This window comes from Phascolarctos cinereus, unplaced genomic scaffold (assembly GCF_003287225.1).
Source record: "Phascolarctos cinereus isolate Bilbo 61053 unplaced genomic scaffold, phaCin_HiC Scaffold_4;HRSCAF=312, whole genome shotgun sequence".
Classification (NCBI taxonomy): Eukaryota; Metazoa; Chordata; class Mammalia; order Diprotodontia; family Phascolarctidae; genus Phascolarctos; species Phascolarctos cinereus.
Window position 1 is genome coordinate 143054094 of NW_027555847.1, and position 18017 is coordinate 143072110.

The 18017-nt window shown below is 38.6% G+C and overlaps 1 protein-coding gene across 1 annotated transcript in view; it reads left to right on the forward strand.

Moving 5' to 3' along the window:
• TRIM14 (tripartite motif containing 14) overlaps positions 1–18017 on the forward strand; it is a 35089-nt gene that overhangs the window by 7014 nt on the left and 10058 nt on the right. Inside the window, exons 3-4 of the mRNA XM_020995551.2 lie at positions 11161–11394; positions 17350–17512. Of these exons, the coding sequence (XP_020851210.1) occupies positions 11161–11394; positions 17350–17512 (397 nt within the window). The remainder of the gene's footprint in view (positions 1–11160; positions 11395–17349; positions 17513–18017) is intronic.

Here is an 18017-nt window from a genome sequence, read left to right on the forward strand (position 1 = left end):
AAGGAGACAAGCAGGAAATAAGACTGGAAAAGTTAATAGAGACTCATTGTGAAAGGTCACATGGTACAGAGCTGGAAAGGACGGAGTCAGGAAAAGCAGGGATCCAGACCCACCTTTTATACTTACTTTTATACTTGCACAACAGGCAAGCTGTATTCTTGTGAGGCTCAAATTAGATGTGTATAAAGTACATTATGAACATTAGAGAATTATACAAATGTTTATTATTGTAAAGAGCTTTTAATGTCTATCTAAGGAATTTGGATTTTGTCTGATAGACAGTAAGAAGCTATTGAAAGGCAGCTAGGTGGTATATAGAGCACTGAGCTTAGAATCAGGAAGACTCATTTTCCTGAGTTCAAATCCAGCCTCAGACTAGGTGGTATATAGAGCACTGAGCTTAGAATCAGGAAGACTCGTGTTCCTGAGTTCAAATCCAGCCTCAGACACTTACTAGCTTCATGACCCTAGGCAAGGACTTAGCCCCATTTGCCTCAGTTTCCTCATCTGTAAAATGAGCTGGAGAAGGACATGGTAAACCACTTTAGTATCTTTGTCAAGAAAACCCAAAAATGGGGTCATGAAGAGTCAGATATGATTGAAACAACTCAACAACAAAAGGAGCTATTGAAGGTTTTTAAGTGAGGAGGTGACATCAGCTGACATTTCTATAGGGATAGATGTGCGTGTGTGTGTGTGTGTGTGTGTGTGTATGTGTGTAGATAGAGACATGGAGACATGGAGATGGGGGGTAGATAATCCTATAGATAGGTAGGTAGATAGATAGGTAGGTAGGTAGCTAGATAGGTAGACAGGGTCTGAACCTATGATTTCGTTGGTATAATGATTCCCGCCTCTTTTTACTAATATAAGATACTCTATCTAGGCCTGAGCTTCCTCATTATAAAATGAGGGAATTAGATTAGATGGTATCTGAGGTTCCTTCTGACTCCAGATCTGTGATCCTTGATCTCCAAAGTTCTTTCCAGCTCTAACAGTTTGTGAGACTGTAAGATAACATATGTCTTGGAAGAGGGAAATGCAATTTTAAGAGTTCACAAACGAAGCCTTTCTCATATATACATCAAAATTAAGAGACTATTACAGGGCAGTTAGGTAAAGCAAGGGATAAGACATCGGCCCTCTCTCCCAGGGGATAGAGTCAGAAGAACCTGAGTTCAGATTTGGCCTCAGACACATAATACTTCCTAGCTGTGTGAACCTGGGCAAGTCACTTAACCCCAATTGCCTTTTTAAAAAAAAGGATAAAAAGAGGCTATTACAGTATAGTTCAAGAGAGAGGTGTTAATGGCCTGGACCAGGCCCTTGGCAGGACATGAGAGAGATGCAAAAGATAGAAAGGGACTTGATGCCTAATTGGTGGGAGGGGAAGAAGAAGAAAATGGAAGAATCAAAGATAACTCATTTCAAACCTAGCAAATTAGAAAGATGCCAATGCAACAAAAATGCTTCAGGGATTTGGTGAGGAGGGGCAAGTTTTTTTTAAAGTTATTGCTATCTTTTCTTTTTATATTACCTAAATTTTCTGTTGTGTCTTTCCCCTTCACCTCTCCCAGAGAGCCATTCCATATAATAAAGACATTTTTTTCAAAAAAAGAAAACAAGAAAAAACAATTAGCAAACTGATCAAGCATCAGAGACAAAGAGAACCACAGCTGACAAATGCAGAAAGTATAGAGGCTACACACGAAAGATTTGGACTCAATTCCCTAATAAGAAAGCCTATGCTTTTCTAAGGTCTCTCTAGGGAATCAAATGGCCTGAAGAAAGGAGAAAAGATGTGAGTCCAGGAGAGGAGGGATGGGAGGGAAGGAGAGAAGAGAAGCATGTAACCTTAGAGATGACAGCTGACAGAGGTGTTATGGAGACTAGAGAAGAGGGAGAGAGAAATTACCAATCAAAGCTTTGTGGACAAAAAGGAGATTCTGAACGACCCTAAGCCCCTGAACAAGGCTTCCTGGAGGAGGAGTTCCGAATCAAAGCTTTGTGGACAAAAAGGAGATTCTGAACAACCCCAAGCCCCTGAACAAGGCTTCCTGGAGGAGGAGTTCCTAGACAATGCAAAATTCTTTTTTTCATAATTTTTATTTTCAGTTCCCAATTCTCTCTTTCCCTCTACCCCCTTCCCTAGCCATCAAGAAGGCAAGAAGTTTGATTCCCATTATACCCACAAAGTCACGAAAAACACATTTTCAAATAGCCATGTTGAAAAAAAAAGCAAGAAAAAGTGAAAAAATATGCTTCGGTCTATACCTCTCTCTCTGGAGGTGGAGAGCATTTTTCATTTTTAGTCCTGTGGAATTATCATGGATTATTGTATTGAACAAAGTAGATGAGAATCTTTCACAGTTGATTATCACAATATTGCTGTTACTGTGTACAATGTTCTCCTAAGACAGCTCACTTCGCTTTGCATCAGCTCATATAAATCTTCCCAGGTTTTTCTGAAGCCATCCCCTTTGTCATTTCTTACAGCACAATAGTGTTCTACCACAATCATATACCACAACTTGTTGGACATCCCCTCATTTCCAATTCTTTGCCACTAAAAAAAGAGCTGCCAAAATGTTTTTGTATATAAGTTCTCTTCCCTTTTCTTTGATCTCTTTGGGATATAGACCTAGTAGTAATATTGCTGAGTCAAAGGGTATGAACAGTTTTATAGCCCTTTGGGCATAGTTCCAAGTTCTTCTTCAGAATGTTTGGATCAGTTCACAACAATGCAAAATTATTGAACCAAGGCTTTTATGTAAAAGAGAAGAAATTCTAGGAAGATGTCAAATTTCTGGACCAAACAGAGGAGCTCTAGAACAAAGAGGAAAGAGCAGTGAGAGACAGACCCATGATATAGAGGAGTAAACCCACCCTTTACTAGTATTGTGAGTTATTAGTATATTGTGCAGATCTAGGAGATAAGGGGTCAGTTCTCTGCCCCTCCCTCCATCCTCAGTGCTTTCCCCTCAACCTTAGAATGTACTATAAGTCTATGGGAATATATAGATGTTTGGAAAAGGAAGTCAAGTTGTTTTGATTATTCATGGATTTATCTGTAAGTACTTTGTGTTTTAGATAGAAGATAGATAGATATAGACATAATTATACATAACTATATGTATAAAACTATGTATATCCAGTTAAATAAAGCTCATCCTTTATATGAATTATTATCACTTGTATGGAAGTTAGGGACTCTTTAACCTTTTCTTTAGAAACCTACACACAAAGCAACCTACACCTACACATATTCTGATGCTTCCTGGGTGAGAGCAAAACCAGAAAAATTCTGATGTTTGTAAAGGAGACCCTAGGTGTGGGGCACAAGCCAAATAGAGTGATTTGTGAAGTACTCCAGGGTTAAATTTAATCCATATAAACCCAGTGCTTGAGAAGTGAAGTATGTATTACAATAAGATCATAGATTAAGAGCCAGTCTTCCTCACCTTTGTCTTGCCACCTTACTCCATTGACTCTGGAGGAGAGAGTGAGACTGGTGACTTTGCACAGCCCTGCCTCATTTAAATCCAGTTCACTTGCAAGTCAAGACATCACCCTCCTGATGTCATTTGTCCTTTTCAAGAGCAAAGGACAAGGGGCGGGCAGGTGGCACAGTGGATAGAGCTCTGGCCTTGGAGTCAGGAGGACCTGAGTTCAAATCTAGCCTCAGACACTTGACACTTACCAGCTGTGTGACCCTGGGCAAGTCACTTAACCCAGTTGCCTCACCAAAAAAAATAAAAAGATGAACAACCACAGATTAAGGGCAGGAAGGAACTTGAGGTCATAACCTTCTAATTTTACAGATGAGGAAACTGAAGTCCAGAAAGAATAGGTAATTTATCCAAGCTTACATAGGTAGAAAATGGCAAAGCTGGGATTCAAATCTAGGTCCTGGGATTCCAAATCCAATGCTTTTTTCCACCACACCACACTACCCTCATTCCAGAGTTCTGGCACTTGCAGGTGTGATTCTGAGCCACTACCTGGGAGAACATGAGGTGTTACAGCCCTAGAGGTGAGTAGAGGTCCCAGTTTTCAAAAAGGAAGTGAAGGTCATTTCCAGAGACTATCGATCAATGACCTTGATGTCAATTCTTAACAAAGTTCTATTATCAAGTGGATGGTTTTCAAGCACTTGTAAACAGTGACACCCGAGAAGCCAGCTCTCCTTCTGCCTCCATTGAGAGATGTTACTCATCAGGCAAGTGATGGGAGGCATTACCATGTGGGCAGCATAGCAAAAAGGATAAAGTCAAAGGCTATTGAAATCAATAAACTTGGCCCTTTGAACCTGCTCTGCAAAACTTCCTGTTAACTATAAAGACTTAGCTCCTGGGCTTGCTGTTTTGTGAATAAACTCTCTCCTAGCCTCTCCCAGAATTTCTCTGGCCTTTGGATAGTTCTTATTGATTTAAGGCTCCATGTGCTAGTAAGTATCTTGCTTTCATTATTCAATACTGAGAACAGGTTGTAGACTTAACTAACTAACCCCTCATGGAGGGTTATCTGCCTGGCTGCCCCCATAACTATTCCTGACGTGAAGGAGAAATAGCAGGGGCAGGACCCAAGCATGGATTCATAAAGAATAACTAGTGCCAAACTACCTTTCTTTTTTTTTTTTTGGTGAGGTACTACCAATCAATGAAATGACATAGGTGTGCTGTTACCTGGATTTTTTTAAAAAGAATTTGGTAAGGCCAGCTAGATGATGCAGTGGATAGAGCACTGGCCCTGGAATCAGGAGAACCTGAGGTCAAATCCTGCCTCAGACACATAACACTTACTAGCTGTGTGACTCTGGGCAAGTCACTTAACCCCAATCGCCTCACAAAAAAAAACAGGAATTTTATAGTCTATTATAATATCCTTATGGAAAACCCAGAGAAATGTGGGCTGTATGAGGTTATATTTGGATGGATTCAAAGCTTGTGAAATGGCTGTATTCAAAGAATATTGATTAATGTATTAATTTCAATCTCTATGGAGCTTTTAACAATGGCCTTAATACCCTGACCTCCACTCTGTTCTTTTCACCATTTCCATCACTAACTGAGATAAATAATATTCAGAAGTGCTATGTATAAAGGTTTAATATTTGCAAAGTACTTTATATAATTTTGTCTGTTGTTAGTAGTACAGTGGAAAAAGCACTGGCTCCAGAGTCAGAGGGCCTGCATTCAAATCCCACCTCTGATGCTTATTATTGACTGTGGGTAGAGGACTGGCTTTAAGGTCAGGAAAACCTGGGTTCAAGTCCTGCCTCTGACATGTAGTATGTCTGAGACCCCAGAAAATTACCTAAGCTCCAATGTTCTAGGCAACTCTCTAAGACTGGAGGTTTCAGAGGAGGTGCTGACCTTCATTAATAAAGAGAGTTTTCTCACCTGGGAGTTCCCCCATACCAATGAAATCACAGATTTAGTCCCTATCCCTATATAATGACATAGGTGCCATGTCTATTTAATTTGCAGATGATATGAAACTAGGAGACTGAAATGATGGATGACAGAGTTAGGGTCCAAAAAGACATGCACAAAACAGAACGTTGAACTGAATTCTAAATCTGATCCTTCCATGAATCTATGATCTCATAGTTGTGGGTGCTTCCTCACCAATGTCAATCATAATCCATCCATATCTTCTTATCCCATGTGATTCTTGTTCATGTCTTTCTCTTTTATTGTTTTTTAAATTTTGTTATTCATCTTGAATTTAAATACAAAATGATAAAAGAAAAAAAAGAACATTCCACGCACATAGCAGAACATAAGAGAGGATTCAGTAGGGCCAAGGATTACACTACACAGCAATTAGCTTGGTTTTGATGGGCTCCCTTTCATGGGGGGGCAGAGGAGGGAAAGTCCACTTACCTTTTCTGAATTGGAAGATAGATTTCTATCTTAGAGGACTTCTTTTTAAGAACCACCAGCAATTAAGAGTCTGAATTTCTTCCACTAGGAAGCCCTCTTCCGTAGGAATGGATCGGGACAACCTCAAGGACAGGCATTAAAACTTTCTTCTATTATTCATTCATTCATGTATTCATTTATTCAATGAGAATTTTTTGAACACCTATAGTCATAGCACCAAGGTTGATGTTAAGAAGGCATACACAAGAAATGGGGGAAAAAATTACAACCCTTATCTTCTTGAAATACGTGATGTAGTTGGAGAAAGAAGACAAGCCTTTCATCCATTCATTTGACAAACACATATTAACTGCCTAGTATGCACTGTGCATTGCATTAACCACTGATAGGAGCTGGGGGACATGGAGAAGAATAAGGTGAGTATTGAGGAGGAAACAATACAAAGACAAATAAGATGTGGTCCTTGACTTCAATAAATTTATAATTAAATGGGATAAGATCACACAAGTAAACAATGCATATTACGGTATTAGAAATTCTTAAAGGTAAAACCGAAAATACTTTAGAACATGTGAAAAGGTTAAATAATGATACAGAGTAATAGGGACTGAAGTGACTAATTTTCCCAGGACAAGTAACAGTAGATCACATTCAGGGCAGCTAAGAGACATGTTGCGGACATAAATAAGTTGCACTGTTTTGTCAATGACAACTTAGATGTAAGAAAAAGTGTAAAGGATTTCATCCAAGAGATATGTGACCAAAGGATTTAACATAATGTTGTGAGAGCTATGGATAATAGATGGATAGTTTATATATTTCAGAAGGCTTTAGATATGTAATATCTAAAAAAAAATTCAGAGGAAGCCCCCCCCCACTCACTTTTTACATTGGTTAAGTCCTTTATGGAAGAATTTCAGAAGAATATGAGCCAGCAAAATGGCAGCATGTCTTAGGGGATAGAAAGCTCATCTCAGAGTCAAGAAAACCTGGATTCAAGTCTTACCTTTGACCTGGACAAGCTACTTTATTTCTCACTGTTGCTCACAGGCAACTCTAAAACTAACTTGCAGAACAGTTACCAATCTGCAAAGGAGATCCCTACACCAATGGAATTACAGATGTAAACCAAAAGAACCAGCAAAAGAAACAAAAAAGTGGTCTGAGAGGTACAAAAGGAGCAAAAGGATTGCAGAAGCCAAGGAAATGGAAGGCATAGCTGTAGAGGGGATAGGGAGAAGGTCAAATGCTGCAAGAAAATCAAGGATAAATCTAAGAAAAGGCCAATGGATTTTATAATAAAAAGCCTATTACTGAATTGTGAGGGAGCAATTTTAGCAAAGGAAGCCAGATTGCAAGAGGTTAAAAAGTAAGCAGGAGCTAAGCAACAGAGACACCAGATTTAGGCTATTTTTTAAAGATGTTTGGCAATGAGAGAGGCTATAGTTAGCTCAGTGGGATAAGAAGCATTAATGAAGTTATTCTTAGAAATAAGAAGAATTTGTAGTAGCACTTTTATTATAGCAAAGAACTAGAAACAAAATGCGTACCCATCAAATGAGGAATGGATGGGCAAATTGCAACATATGGTTATAATGGAATACTATTGTACCATAAGATGACCAAAGAGTAGTTTCAGAGAAACTTGGGAAGACTAGTGTGAACTGATGTACAGTTAAATGAGTAGAAACAGTAGAACAATTTATTCAATTATTACAGTATTGTATAGAAAAACAACTTTGAAAGTCTAAAGAACGTGAATTAATTCAATGATCAATCACAAGTCCAGAAGACTGATGAGGAAACATGTTTCCCAAATTTTGGTAGAGAGGTGATGGACATAGGGACAGGATAAGACTTACATTTTCCAACATGACCAGTGTGTGAATTCATTTTGGTTAACTACTTATTTGTTACAAAGAAGGTCTTTCAATTTTTTTGTGAGAGGAGAGAGGGATGACAGTGATGTTAAAAAAAGAATAGGAAAAATCATAAGTCATTGATGAAAATCGAAAATGAACAGAAGAGTGCAGAAGGACTTTCCAAGGGAACTCAGAAAGCAGGATAGTGTTGGTACTACTGCACTAACTTTACTATGTACTTTCAAAAGCTGTAGGAAATAGAGATATACTGTTCTATATACAATCCTCTTTTCTATGTTCTTTATATGTGGAAATGTTCATATTTGTGGATGTTTGTGAAGTTCATAATGCCCAAAGATATTTTTTAAGAGAATTGAGAAGATCTGAACACAGAGGGGTCAGAAGGGAAAGAGTCACTAGAAAGGGAGAAATTGAAAATTCATAAGAAACGCTTGAAAGAACAAGATCCTAGAGGAATGTTGTAGGGGATGGCATCATTAGAACAGATGGGATAGTTATCCTTAAGCAGAAATGTCTTAACTCTAAGACAGGAAGGAAGGAAGGAATACCTTGAGAAATTTTCAGGTTTGAAGGCAGGATCATTAGGTTGTTCATAAAAGATGGCTTTACTTTTCTCAGTAATATACACAGGTGAAGTAATAAGCTATTGTCATAGGGAAGAGAAAGGGAATAAGGATTTGAAGAGAATTGAAAAGTTTAGGAAGAGTCACTGTGCAAAATGAGATGGGAAATCATTAAGTGTAGGATAAAAGGATTGCTAAGAAGCAATAAGAACCCATCAGGAAAAATGAAGCATAAATTTGGATGAAATTTTGATTGATTTGGGGAGTGAGCAGCCCAGTAGCAATACTAGAAAAGCGGACAGGCAGGGAAGAAAGGAAGAAAGCATTTATTAAAGGTTTGCTATATGTCAGTCCTGTGCTAAATACTAAGGATAAAAATACAAGCAAAAAGATACTCCCTATTCTTAACGGTAAGACATCACACAAAAGGGAGCTGAAAAGGGAGGAGGGAAGTAAAAAGGCACCTGAACAGAACCAGAAGGGGAATAAAGGGAATCTGCTACTGCTGATTGTGGTGGTGATTTGCCTGAGTTCCTCATCTATAAAATGGGCTGGAGAAAGAAATGGTAAATCACTGTAGTATTTTTGCCAAGAAAACTCCAAATGGGGTCACGAAGAGTCAGACACAACTGGAATGACTAAACAACACCAAAGTGCCAGGCACTGTGCAAGCACTAAGGAAACAATTACAAGCAAAAAGAAAAATAGTCCTGCCTTCAGGGAGCTTACATTCTAACGGGGGAAGACAGCACACAAAAGGAAGCTGAAAAGGAGGAAGGAGAAGGAAAAAGGTACCTGAAAAGAACCAGAAGGGGAATAAAGGTGAGTCTAGGAACCTCCACAAAATGGAGGCTGCTGGAGGCACTCACCTATGGGGGAAGGGGGAAGGTCTTAAAGAGTGGGATGCTCCATGTTTACAAGGCCACAGGGATAGTTGAATCTTCCAGGATGAAGATGCCCCAGGCACTGGGGAAGTTCTAATATGAGACAGCATGGTTTAGAAGTCCAGGAGCCAGAAATGAGGCTGGGAAGGGGAATGTAGGAAATATTCAGAATTGAAAATTAGTGTGACAAGAATAGCAGGTCAAGGGGAGTGAGGGATTCAAGGAGATAATTGTAGATCAGTTCTCCAGGTAGTCTGGGCCCTCTCTGATGAAATTGTTTCCCTTGAGAAGGGAATCTCTACCACTCTTCTGACCATAGAAGCTGCTTTGCCACCTGTTAAGAAGGGAATTTGTGGAAAGCAGTATGGAAGAAACTACATAAAGACCAACATCTTATACTGTATACAAAGGTAAAATCAAAATGGGTATGTGATTTAGACATAAATAGTTGATACCATAAACAAATTAGGAGAGCAAGGAATAGTTTACCTGTCAGATCTATGAAGAAGGGAAGAATTTACAACCAAGCAGGAGATGGAGAGCATTACAAGATGTAAAATGGTTAATTTTGATTACATCAAATTTAAAAGGTTTTGCACAAACAAAACCAATACAAACAAAATAAGAAGGAAAGCAGACAGCTGGAAAACAATTGTTATAGCAAGTGTCTCTGATAAAGGCCTAATTTCTCAAATATAGAGAGAACTGAGTCAAATTTATAAGAGTACAAGTCATTTCCCAATTGATAAATGGCCAAAGGGATATAAACTGGCAGTTTTCAGATGAAGAAATCAAAGCTATCTATAGTCATAAGAAAAAATGCTCTAAATCACTATTGATTAGAGAAATGCAAATTAAAACAACTCTGAGGTACCACCTTACACCTATCAGATTGGCTAAAATGACAGAAAAGAAAAATGATAAATGTTGGAGGAGGTGTGGGAAAATTGGGACATTAATGCATAGTTGGTGGAGTTGTGAACTGATCCAGCCATTCTGGAGAGCAATTTGGAATTATGCCCAAAGGGCTTTAAACTGCGCATACTCTTTGATCCAGCAACATAACTACTAGATCTGTATCCCAAAAAGATTTTTACAAAAAGGGGGAAATGACCTATTTGTACAAAAATATTTATAGCAGCTCTTTTCTGGTGGCAAAGAATTAGACATTGAGGGGATGTCCATCAGTTGAAGAATGCTGAACAAGTTGTGGTATATGATTGTAATGGAATACTATTGTACTATAAGAAATGATGAGCAAGATGATTTCAGAAAAACTGGAAAGAGTTCCACAAAGTGAAGTAAGCAGAACCAGAAGAATATCTACACAGTAATAACATTGTATGATGATCAACTGTGAATGACCTAGCTATTCTCAGCAATACAATGGTCCAAGACAATCCCAAAGGACTCATGATGAAAAATGCTATCCACCTCCAGAGAAAGAACTGGTGGAGTCTGAATGCACATCAAAGCATACTATTTTCACTTTATTTTTTCATGGGTTTTTTTTTTTCGGTCTATGTCTTCTACAATGTGACTAATATGGAAATATGTCTTGCATGATTGCACATGTATAACCTATATCAAAATGCTCAGGGAGAAGAGAAAAGAAGAAGGGAGAGAGAGAGAGAATTTGGAACTCAAAATTTAAAAAAATTAATGTTAAAAATTGTCTTTACTTGTAATTTGGAAAATACTTTTTTTTAAAAGAAAGGAACTTAAAAGAAGGGATGGCTCAGGGAATGTTCTTATTCTGCAGGTTTCAGAGGAGTATTTACCATCTCACTACCCCTGACATCCCTTCCCTCAGCCCTATCCCAACACACACATACATTCACTTCCACCCCTAGTCCTGGCATAATGCTAGTCAGCCATGTATGCAAATAAATTGAGGAATGGATGATTAGTTGGAATTTTTTTTTAATCATTTTATTTTTAGGAACATTCTGAAGCTACCAAAATCTGGCTAACAGGAAAATTTACTGAACTGCGTTTATTACTTGATGAAGAGGAAATGGCTGCAAAGAAATTCATTGATAGAAACACCCAACAGGCATTTAGAACATATAATGAGCAAATGGAATTGTGTCAAGAACGAATTAACATCATAGACAACCTTTCCAGGAAGATCCAAAGAATACACCAGCAGCAAGATCCTATTCGGTTGCTACAGGTAACAAGAGATTTCTGACACTTAAGTCATCAATTGCTAATTTTAGTTCATAGTGATTAGTGTCTGTATTTATGTGGCATTTGAAGTACTTTAAGAGCCATATCTTTTGGGGTTTTTTTTCCTTCTCAATTCATGTGTTGGTGCATACAAGTTCAATTACAGATTCTGCTCCACAATGAGAAAATGGGGTTGTTTGAGATACAGCATAAGACTTCATTTACAACGGAGAGTATCATTTGCTAAGGAAGCTTAGGTTGGTCCAGACGTAAAAAGACAGAACTTTTCACCTTGTTGTTGTTCAATCATTTCAGTCATGTCCTACTCTTCATGACTCCATGGACCTCTGTCTATGGGGTCTTCTCATCAAAAACAGTGAAGTGGTTTGCCGTTTCTTTCTCCAGTGGCAAACAGAGGTTAAGTGACTTGCCCAAGGTCACACAGCAAGGAAGTTTCTGAGGTTGAATTTGAACTCAGATCTTCCTAACTCAAAGCCCAGTGCTCTATCTACAGCGCCATCTAATTGCCCCCCTTTTCACCTGCTGGAGTCCATTTAGGAAATCATAAGACACAAAATTTAAGGGGCAGAACAAGAAAGTAGCATTGAATCTACCCATACAGATAAGCATATACCCTGCATAGTTTATCTTAAAAGTAGATAGACAATCCAAAAATTAATGAGTCAATAGACTATGAATAATTATTTAAAGCATGCGTACATGTTCGCATTTGCCTTCCTTTCTGGCTTTATTGTTATGTCTGTGCACACAAAAGTAGAATTTCTAGAGAATTGTTCCAAATGTACATTTATTTTAACTCATCAGACTCTTTTCATCCCAGTAGTGGTGGGAACAGCATGATGGAATCACTTTCAATTATACCTGCAGTAAAAGGGAGTAGGGTGATAGAGAGACCTCCTGGTAGTTGTTACCTGTCTTATTGCCAGGGTCTGTTTTCTCAGACCCATAGGTCTATAATGTCTGTAGTAACTTCATCCGGGGGTGATCAAACCCAGAAGTAAAAAAAACGGTTCAGTATAGTCGAACTCGAATTCACTTCAACAAACATTTATTGCCTACTATGTACCCAAACTAGCATTCAATTCAATAAACACAGTAGTGCTTACTACGTGTAGTGCAGGGCAGCTAAGTGACGAAGTAGATAGAGCACTAGGCTTGGAATCAGAAAGACTCATCTTCCTGAATTCAAATCCAACTTCAGACTTACTAGCTGTGTGACCCTGAGCAAGTCACTTCACCCTGTTTGCTTCAGTTTCCTCATCTGTAAAATGAGGTGGAGAAGGCCGTGGTAAAACCACTCCAGTATCTTTGCCAAGAAAACCCTAAGTGGGGTCATGAAGAGTTGGACATGACTGAAACAACTAAACAATAAGAAGGTGTAGTGCAGCGTGGAGTTCTGAATAGAGAGCTAGCCTGGGGTCAAGAGGATGTGGGTTCAAAACCTGCCCCTGGCACTTCCCAGCTGTGTGACTCTGGGCAACCCCAGAGTTGCCCCAGGCAACTCTCATACACTATAAATGGCAGAAGAGTTGCTGATCTACATTTGTGGAGGAAGTATCCTTGCCCAGAGTTTCCTACCCCAGTGAAATCACCAGTGCTGGTCAAAACTTTCTCGCAATTTTTAATCTCGGTTGCCTAGAGTACTGAGAGGTTAAGCAACTTGCCCAGAGTCACACAGTCAGTATGTGTCAGAGGAGGAATTTGAACTTAGGTCTTCCTAGTTTGAGGCCAGTTTTCTATCCACTATACCCTGATGCTTGCATTTTCTCTCTTTTCTGTCCCTCCTGCTGTGTCAAGGTACACTGGAGAAAATTTTCTAGAAATTATTAAGAAACAAAGACCAGTTTTCTCAAAAGAACTGGAAAGAAATAGTTAAGGATGATTGATGCTGTTGAGTCTGCTCAGTTGTGTCTTACTCTTCGTGGCCCCGTTTAGGGTTTTCTTGGCCAAGATACTGGAGGGGTTTGCCATTTCCTTCTCCAGCACATTTTGCAGATGAGGAAACTGAGGCAAACAGAGTTAAGTGACTTGCTCAGGGTCACACAGCTAGGAAGTATCTGAGGCTAGAATAGAACTCAGGTCTTCCTGACTCCAATTCCTGTGTTCTATCTACTGCACCATCTCATAAGAATTGTGCACGTAAGGATCCAGCACTTAAACTTTCAGATAGCTTCCTAGTTCAGTAGAAAGATGTAAGTCTATAGAATACAACTTCTACAAATTGAGAATACATTTCTTAACAGAAACTCTAAAGATGAGAGGCATGAGGTGTAAAGAGCTGACCTCATAATAAGGAAGACTTAGTTTAAGGCCTGCCTCTGACATTGGTTGTGTAACCTTAGGCAGGTCCCTTAACTAGTCATTGTCCCAGACAAACTCTATAAGACTGTCAGTTGCAAAGTGGATGACCCCAATGACTTAACAGCAAGAGCTTCCTCACAAAGTTCCCAACAGCAATTAAATCACTGGTCAGGACAAAAAAAAATACCCCTTAAGCCCCCTAAAGATACAATATAGATAAGCAAGCATTTTTGTAAATTGGATGGAATTAGATTGCCAATGCTGTACCCAGTGGGACTCAAGTTAACATGAGACCACGTAGGCTTCTCAGCTTCAGACGAAAGAGGCAGACAAACAGTAAAATACAGATAGCAAAAAAAAAGGTAAGTGTTGCTGTCACTTTTTCCTCTGCTCACCAGGAAGAAAAATCAAAGAGAGAACACAGAACACATCTGGGTCCTTAAATCTTTTCTGCTGCTTTTAGTCTCCTCACATCATATTCTGTAAAATTAACTTTCTTCTCATTAAGAGTCTCTATAGTGTATTACCTTAGCCTTGCCAAGGGTTGGGAAAAAAATTAATAACTTTTCTATATTCCTAGATCTATGCTAGATTTTAGATTAGTGGAAAAAAACTTTTTCTTTTTTTTAAGGGTTAAATCAGTTTTGAATCAAAGAGCTCCAACTACATTAAAAAAAAGAAAGAAAGAAAGAAAGCCATTTCTTCAGTCCAGTCACATGCTTCCCACTTTCCCTAGACTTGGTATTCTTGCTGAAGCTATGATATCTTTAATGATATCATGACTTCTTCCAGTAGCTCCTTGTTGGTAACATACCCACCATGTACTTTTTCATTATCCTTTGGGTGACCTACAAGTGTAATTCTTTGGACACTGTAGTATTTCATAGCCATATAAGATCACCTGAAGAATATCATTATTAAAAAGATGGGGGGCACCTAGGTGGCACAGTGGATAGAGCTCCAGCCTTGGAGTCAGGAGGACCTAAGTTCAAATTTGACCTCAGACATGACACTTACTAGCTGTGTGACCCTGGGCAAGTCACTTAACCTCACCAAAAAGGAAAAAAAAAAAGATGGGCCTTTGTCTCAGGGAGAAGCTTGGGGTCATTAAAGGTTATTGCTTGATATCCCAAAGGCAATGCAGCCCACTTTGCTCTTCACATCTGAGCCTTGCTCATTGTTTGTCCACAGTGTCTATCCAAGACATACATACTGATGGACAGAGAGCTTGTCCATCCGTTCAGCCATTCTTCATGTACTTGGTTTTTCCCGTGTGAATAATTAAGCTGAATTCTCTTGAATGATTATGAATCCGAGACCCTACAGTGTTCAAGGGCTTGATTCAAAAAACAAATCCTAAGACCGTAGATTTAGGGCTGGAAGGGGACCATCATCTGCAACATGGAATATCTGGAGGACCATCTTTAGAAAATCCTTCTAATATCCCAACAGTGCTCTTCTTTTAAAAAGGAACATTTAAGCTCATCTCACTGAGCCTCTCATTCAACATAGTAATCTCCCTCAACACCAACACTCTCAAGTGGGTATCCACCTTGTGCTTGAACAATTCTTGTAATACAGGGTTTACTAGCTCAAAAGGTCAGTCATTCCATTCGGGGTCAGCCATTAGTCTTCTTTCTGTTGAGCCAAAATTAGTCCTAGTTATCCCTTATGGGGATAAGCAGAGTATCTCAAATTCCTCTTCCATATGACAGCCTTTAAGATAGTTGACAACCTTTCTTTATCTTCTCCAGTCTAAACTTGATCAGTTCCCACAACTGCTCCTTATATGTTATACATTTCATAGATGGAGAGTTATAGAGATGGATATATCATATATAATTTTACATTCTAATTTTATGTTTATATTGTTGTCATCCCTTTTCCATCAGACTCAACTCTCCTCAAGACCAAAGATTAGGTGTTATTCTATCATTCTTAGCACTTAGTACAGTATATGGTAGATGCTTAATTAACATTTGTTGGCCACGGCATGGTTTTGACTATTCTGAGGTCCCTTCTCTGGATATTTTCTAATTGGTTAGTGGTCCTCTTATTATGTTGTGTCCTGATCTAAATGTAGTATTATTGATGTGGTTTGTCCAGGTCAGAATAGACGAGGCTTTCTTTCTTCAAGCTGCCAGAAAGTGTATAGTTGCGGGTAGATCATATACTATCTTAATACATCTTATTTTCTCATTTTTTTAATTCCTTTCAGTTATCATTTTGTTAAGCAGCATGGTATGCTAGGAACGGAGCTGGCCTTGAGGTCAGCTTGTGACCCCTGGGCAGTTTATTTCATTTCTCTAAGCCTCAGTTCCCTCATCTATGAAATGGGGATAGTATTATTGGCAATTTCTCATAGGGTTGCTATAAGAAAAAATGTTTCATAAACTTTAAAGTACTATAAAAATGTGAGCTCTTGACTAGACTTTTTTCATTAAAATTGAGTATTTTGGAAAAATAAAGTTTTATGTTAAAATATATCATATATAAACAGCATAATATAAATATATTTGTGAATATTATACAATTTTATTTACAAATATAAATATAATATATAAGCAACCATATATTAAAAATATGTTGTTTGTAGGCATATGCTCATATTTGCAAGCTAATGCTTCAAGGGCTTTTTCTTTCTTTGGTGTAAATGCTCCTTTAGCTGACATTTAGATAAAGCTTTAAGGTTTACAAAGAGTTTTGCATAGTTTATCTCATTTGAGCTTCTCAGTAACCCTATGTGGTAAGTACTGAAAGCTTTGTTATTCCCATTTTACAGATATAGAAATAGAGGTTAATTTGTCCATGGTCTTACATCTAGTAAATGTCAGAGGCAGGATTTGAGCCCAAGATTGCCTGTCTCCTACTCTAGCACTCTATCCATTACCCGCCACTGCCTCTTCATTGACACAGATAGTAACTCCTTTGCATTTTAGTGGAGGATCTCTGAGAGTTGTCATTACAGAAATATTCATTAGCATGGAATGCTGCCTTCCTAACTTCTGAGTGATGGAATCTTTGGCTTTCTTTAAGACTTACCTCTAGCACCATTTCTTCTAGGAGGCCTTTCCTAGTCCCTCCTCTTCCCCCTTCCCCCAGTTGGTATTGCCAACCCCTCCTAAGGTTATACTCCATCTACTCCTATTTTTTTTATATACTCTGATTTATACATGTTGTCTCCTCCATTAGAATGTAAGCTCCTTGAAGGAAGGGAATGTTTTTGTTTTATTTTGGCTTTGTATCCCCAGTATTCAGTGTAGTACCTGGTGAATGGTAAGCTCTTAATAAATGCTTTTTGACTGACAAATTGAGGAGCCTCATCACACTTAGCTAGACTACTATTGGAATGATAGACATTCTGTACCTTTACTCAAAATCTTTTCAGCTTAGAAGGACCTGTCAATGCTTATGCTTTCCTAGAATAGCTTTCTAGAACTTAGGGTTGCTTCCATACCACTATGAGGCACCAAAGTAGGACTTCAGTGGAGGGAATCCAAGCTAAGTAGCCTAAAAGTCAGTGGAGGGAATAGGCTTCTGAGTTTTTTAGTAAGAAGGCATAAAAAGGGCAGTGACATTCTTTCCCCTTTCACAGATTTGTTTAAGCCAAACATAAAATCAGTTCTGTTACCTTTAGGAATATACAACATCAGAAAAGGAAATGATGCAGCAGATGATTCCTACAGAATTATGCCATCCAATACCTGTCAGGTTTGAGCATGTTAAGACCTATTACAGGAACTTAGCAACAGCCGTTTTTACCACTCTGCAGATGCCATTCGATGTCCGCCTTAAAGAAGGTAAATCATTTTTTACTTAACCTAATTTCTTTGCAGGCAATGCAGGATGCTTTTCCTTTCTGACTTACACCAGGTCTCTTTAGCCCAGATGAATCTGCCAAACTAATCTTCCTAAAATACTTTCCATCATGATACTCTTTTGCTCGAAAAAAGTTCAGTGATTTCAAAGACTAAGAAAGTAAAGTCCATATCCCTTGACCTTGCATTCAAGGCCCTTCAGAATCTTGTCACAAACTGTCTTTATTCAGACTACTGCTCCTCTAAAGAAATCCTCTGCTCCAGCTCAGCTATTTTGCTTACCATCCTTTTTGTTCTACTCATACTGTTTTTCCTCTCTTTCTCACTCAGTGGCTCATTCATTCAGTGATCATTTATGGAGGCCTACCAAAGGAGGAAATACTAATACTAATACTCCTTCATAAGTAGAAATGTTAAGATAACTGGAACAAAGAGAATATTGAGTTATCTAGGTCTCTCCTACTTTTAAAATTCAATTTGGTTTGAC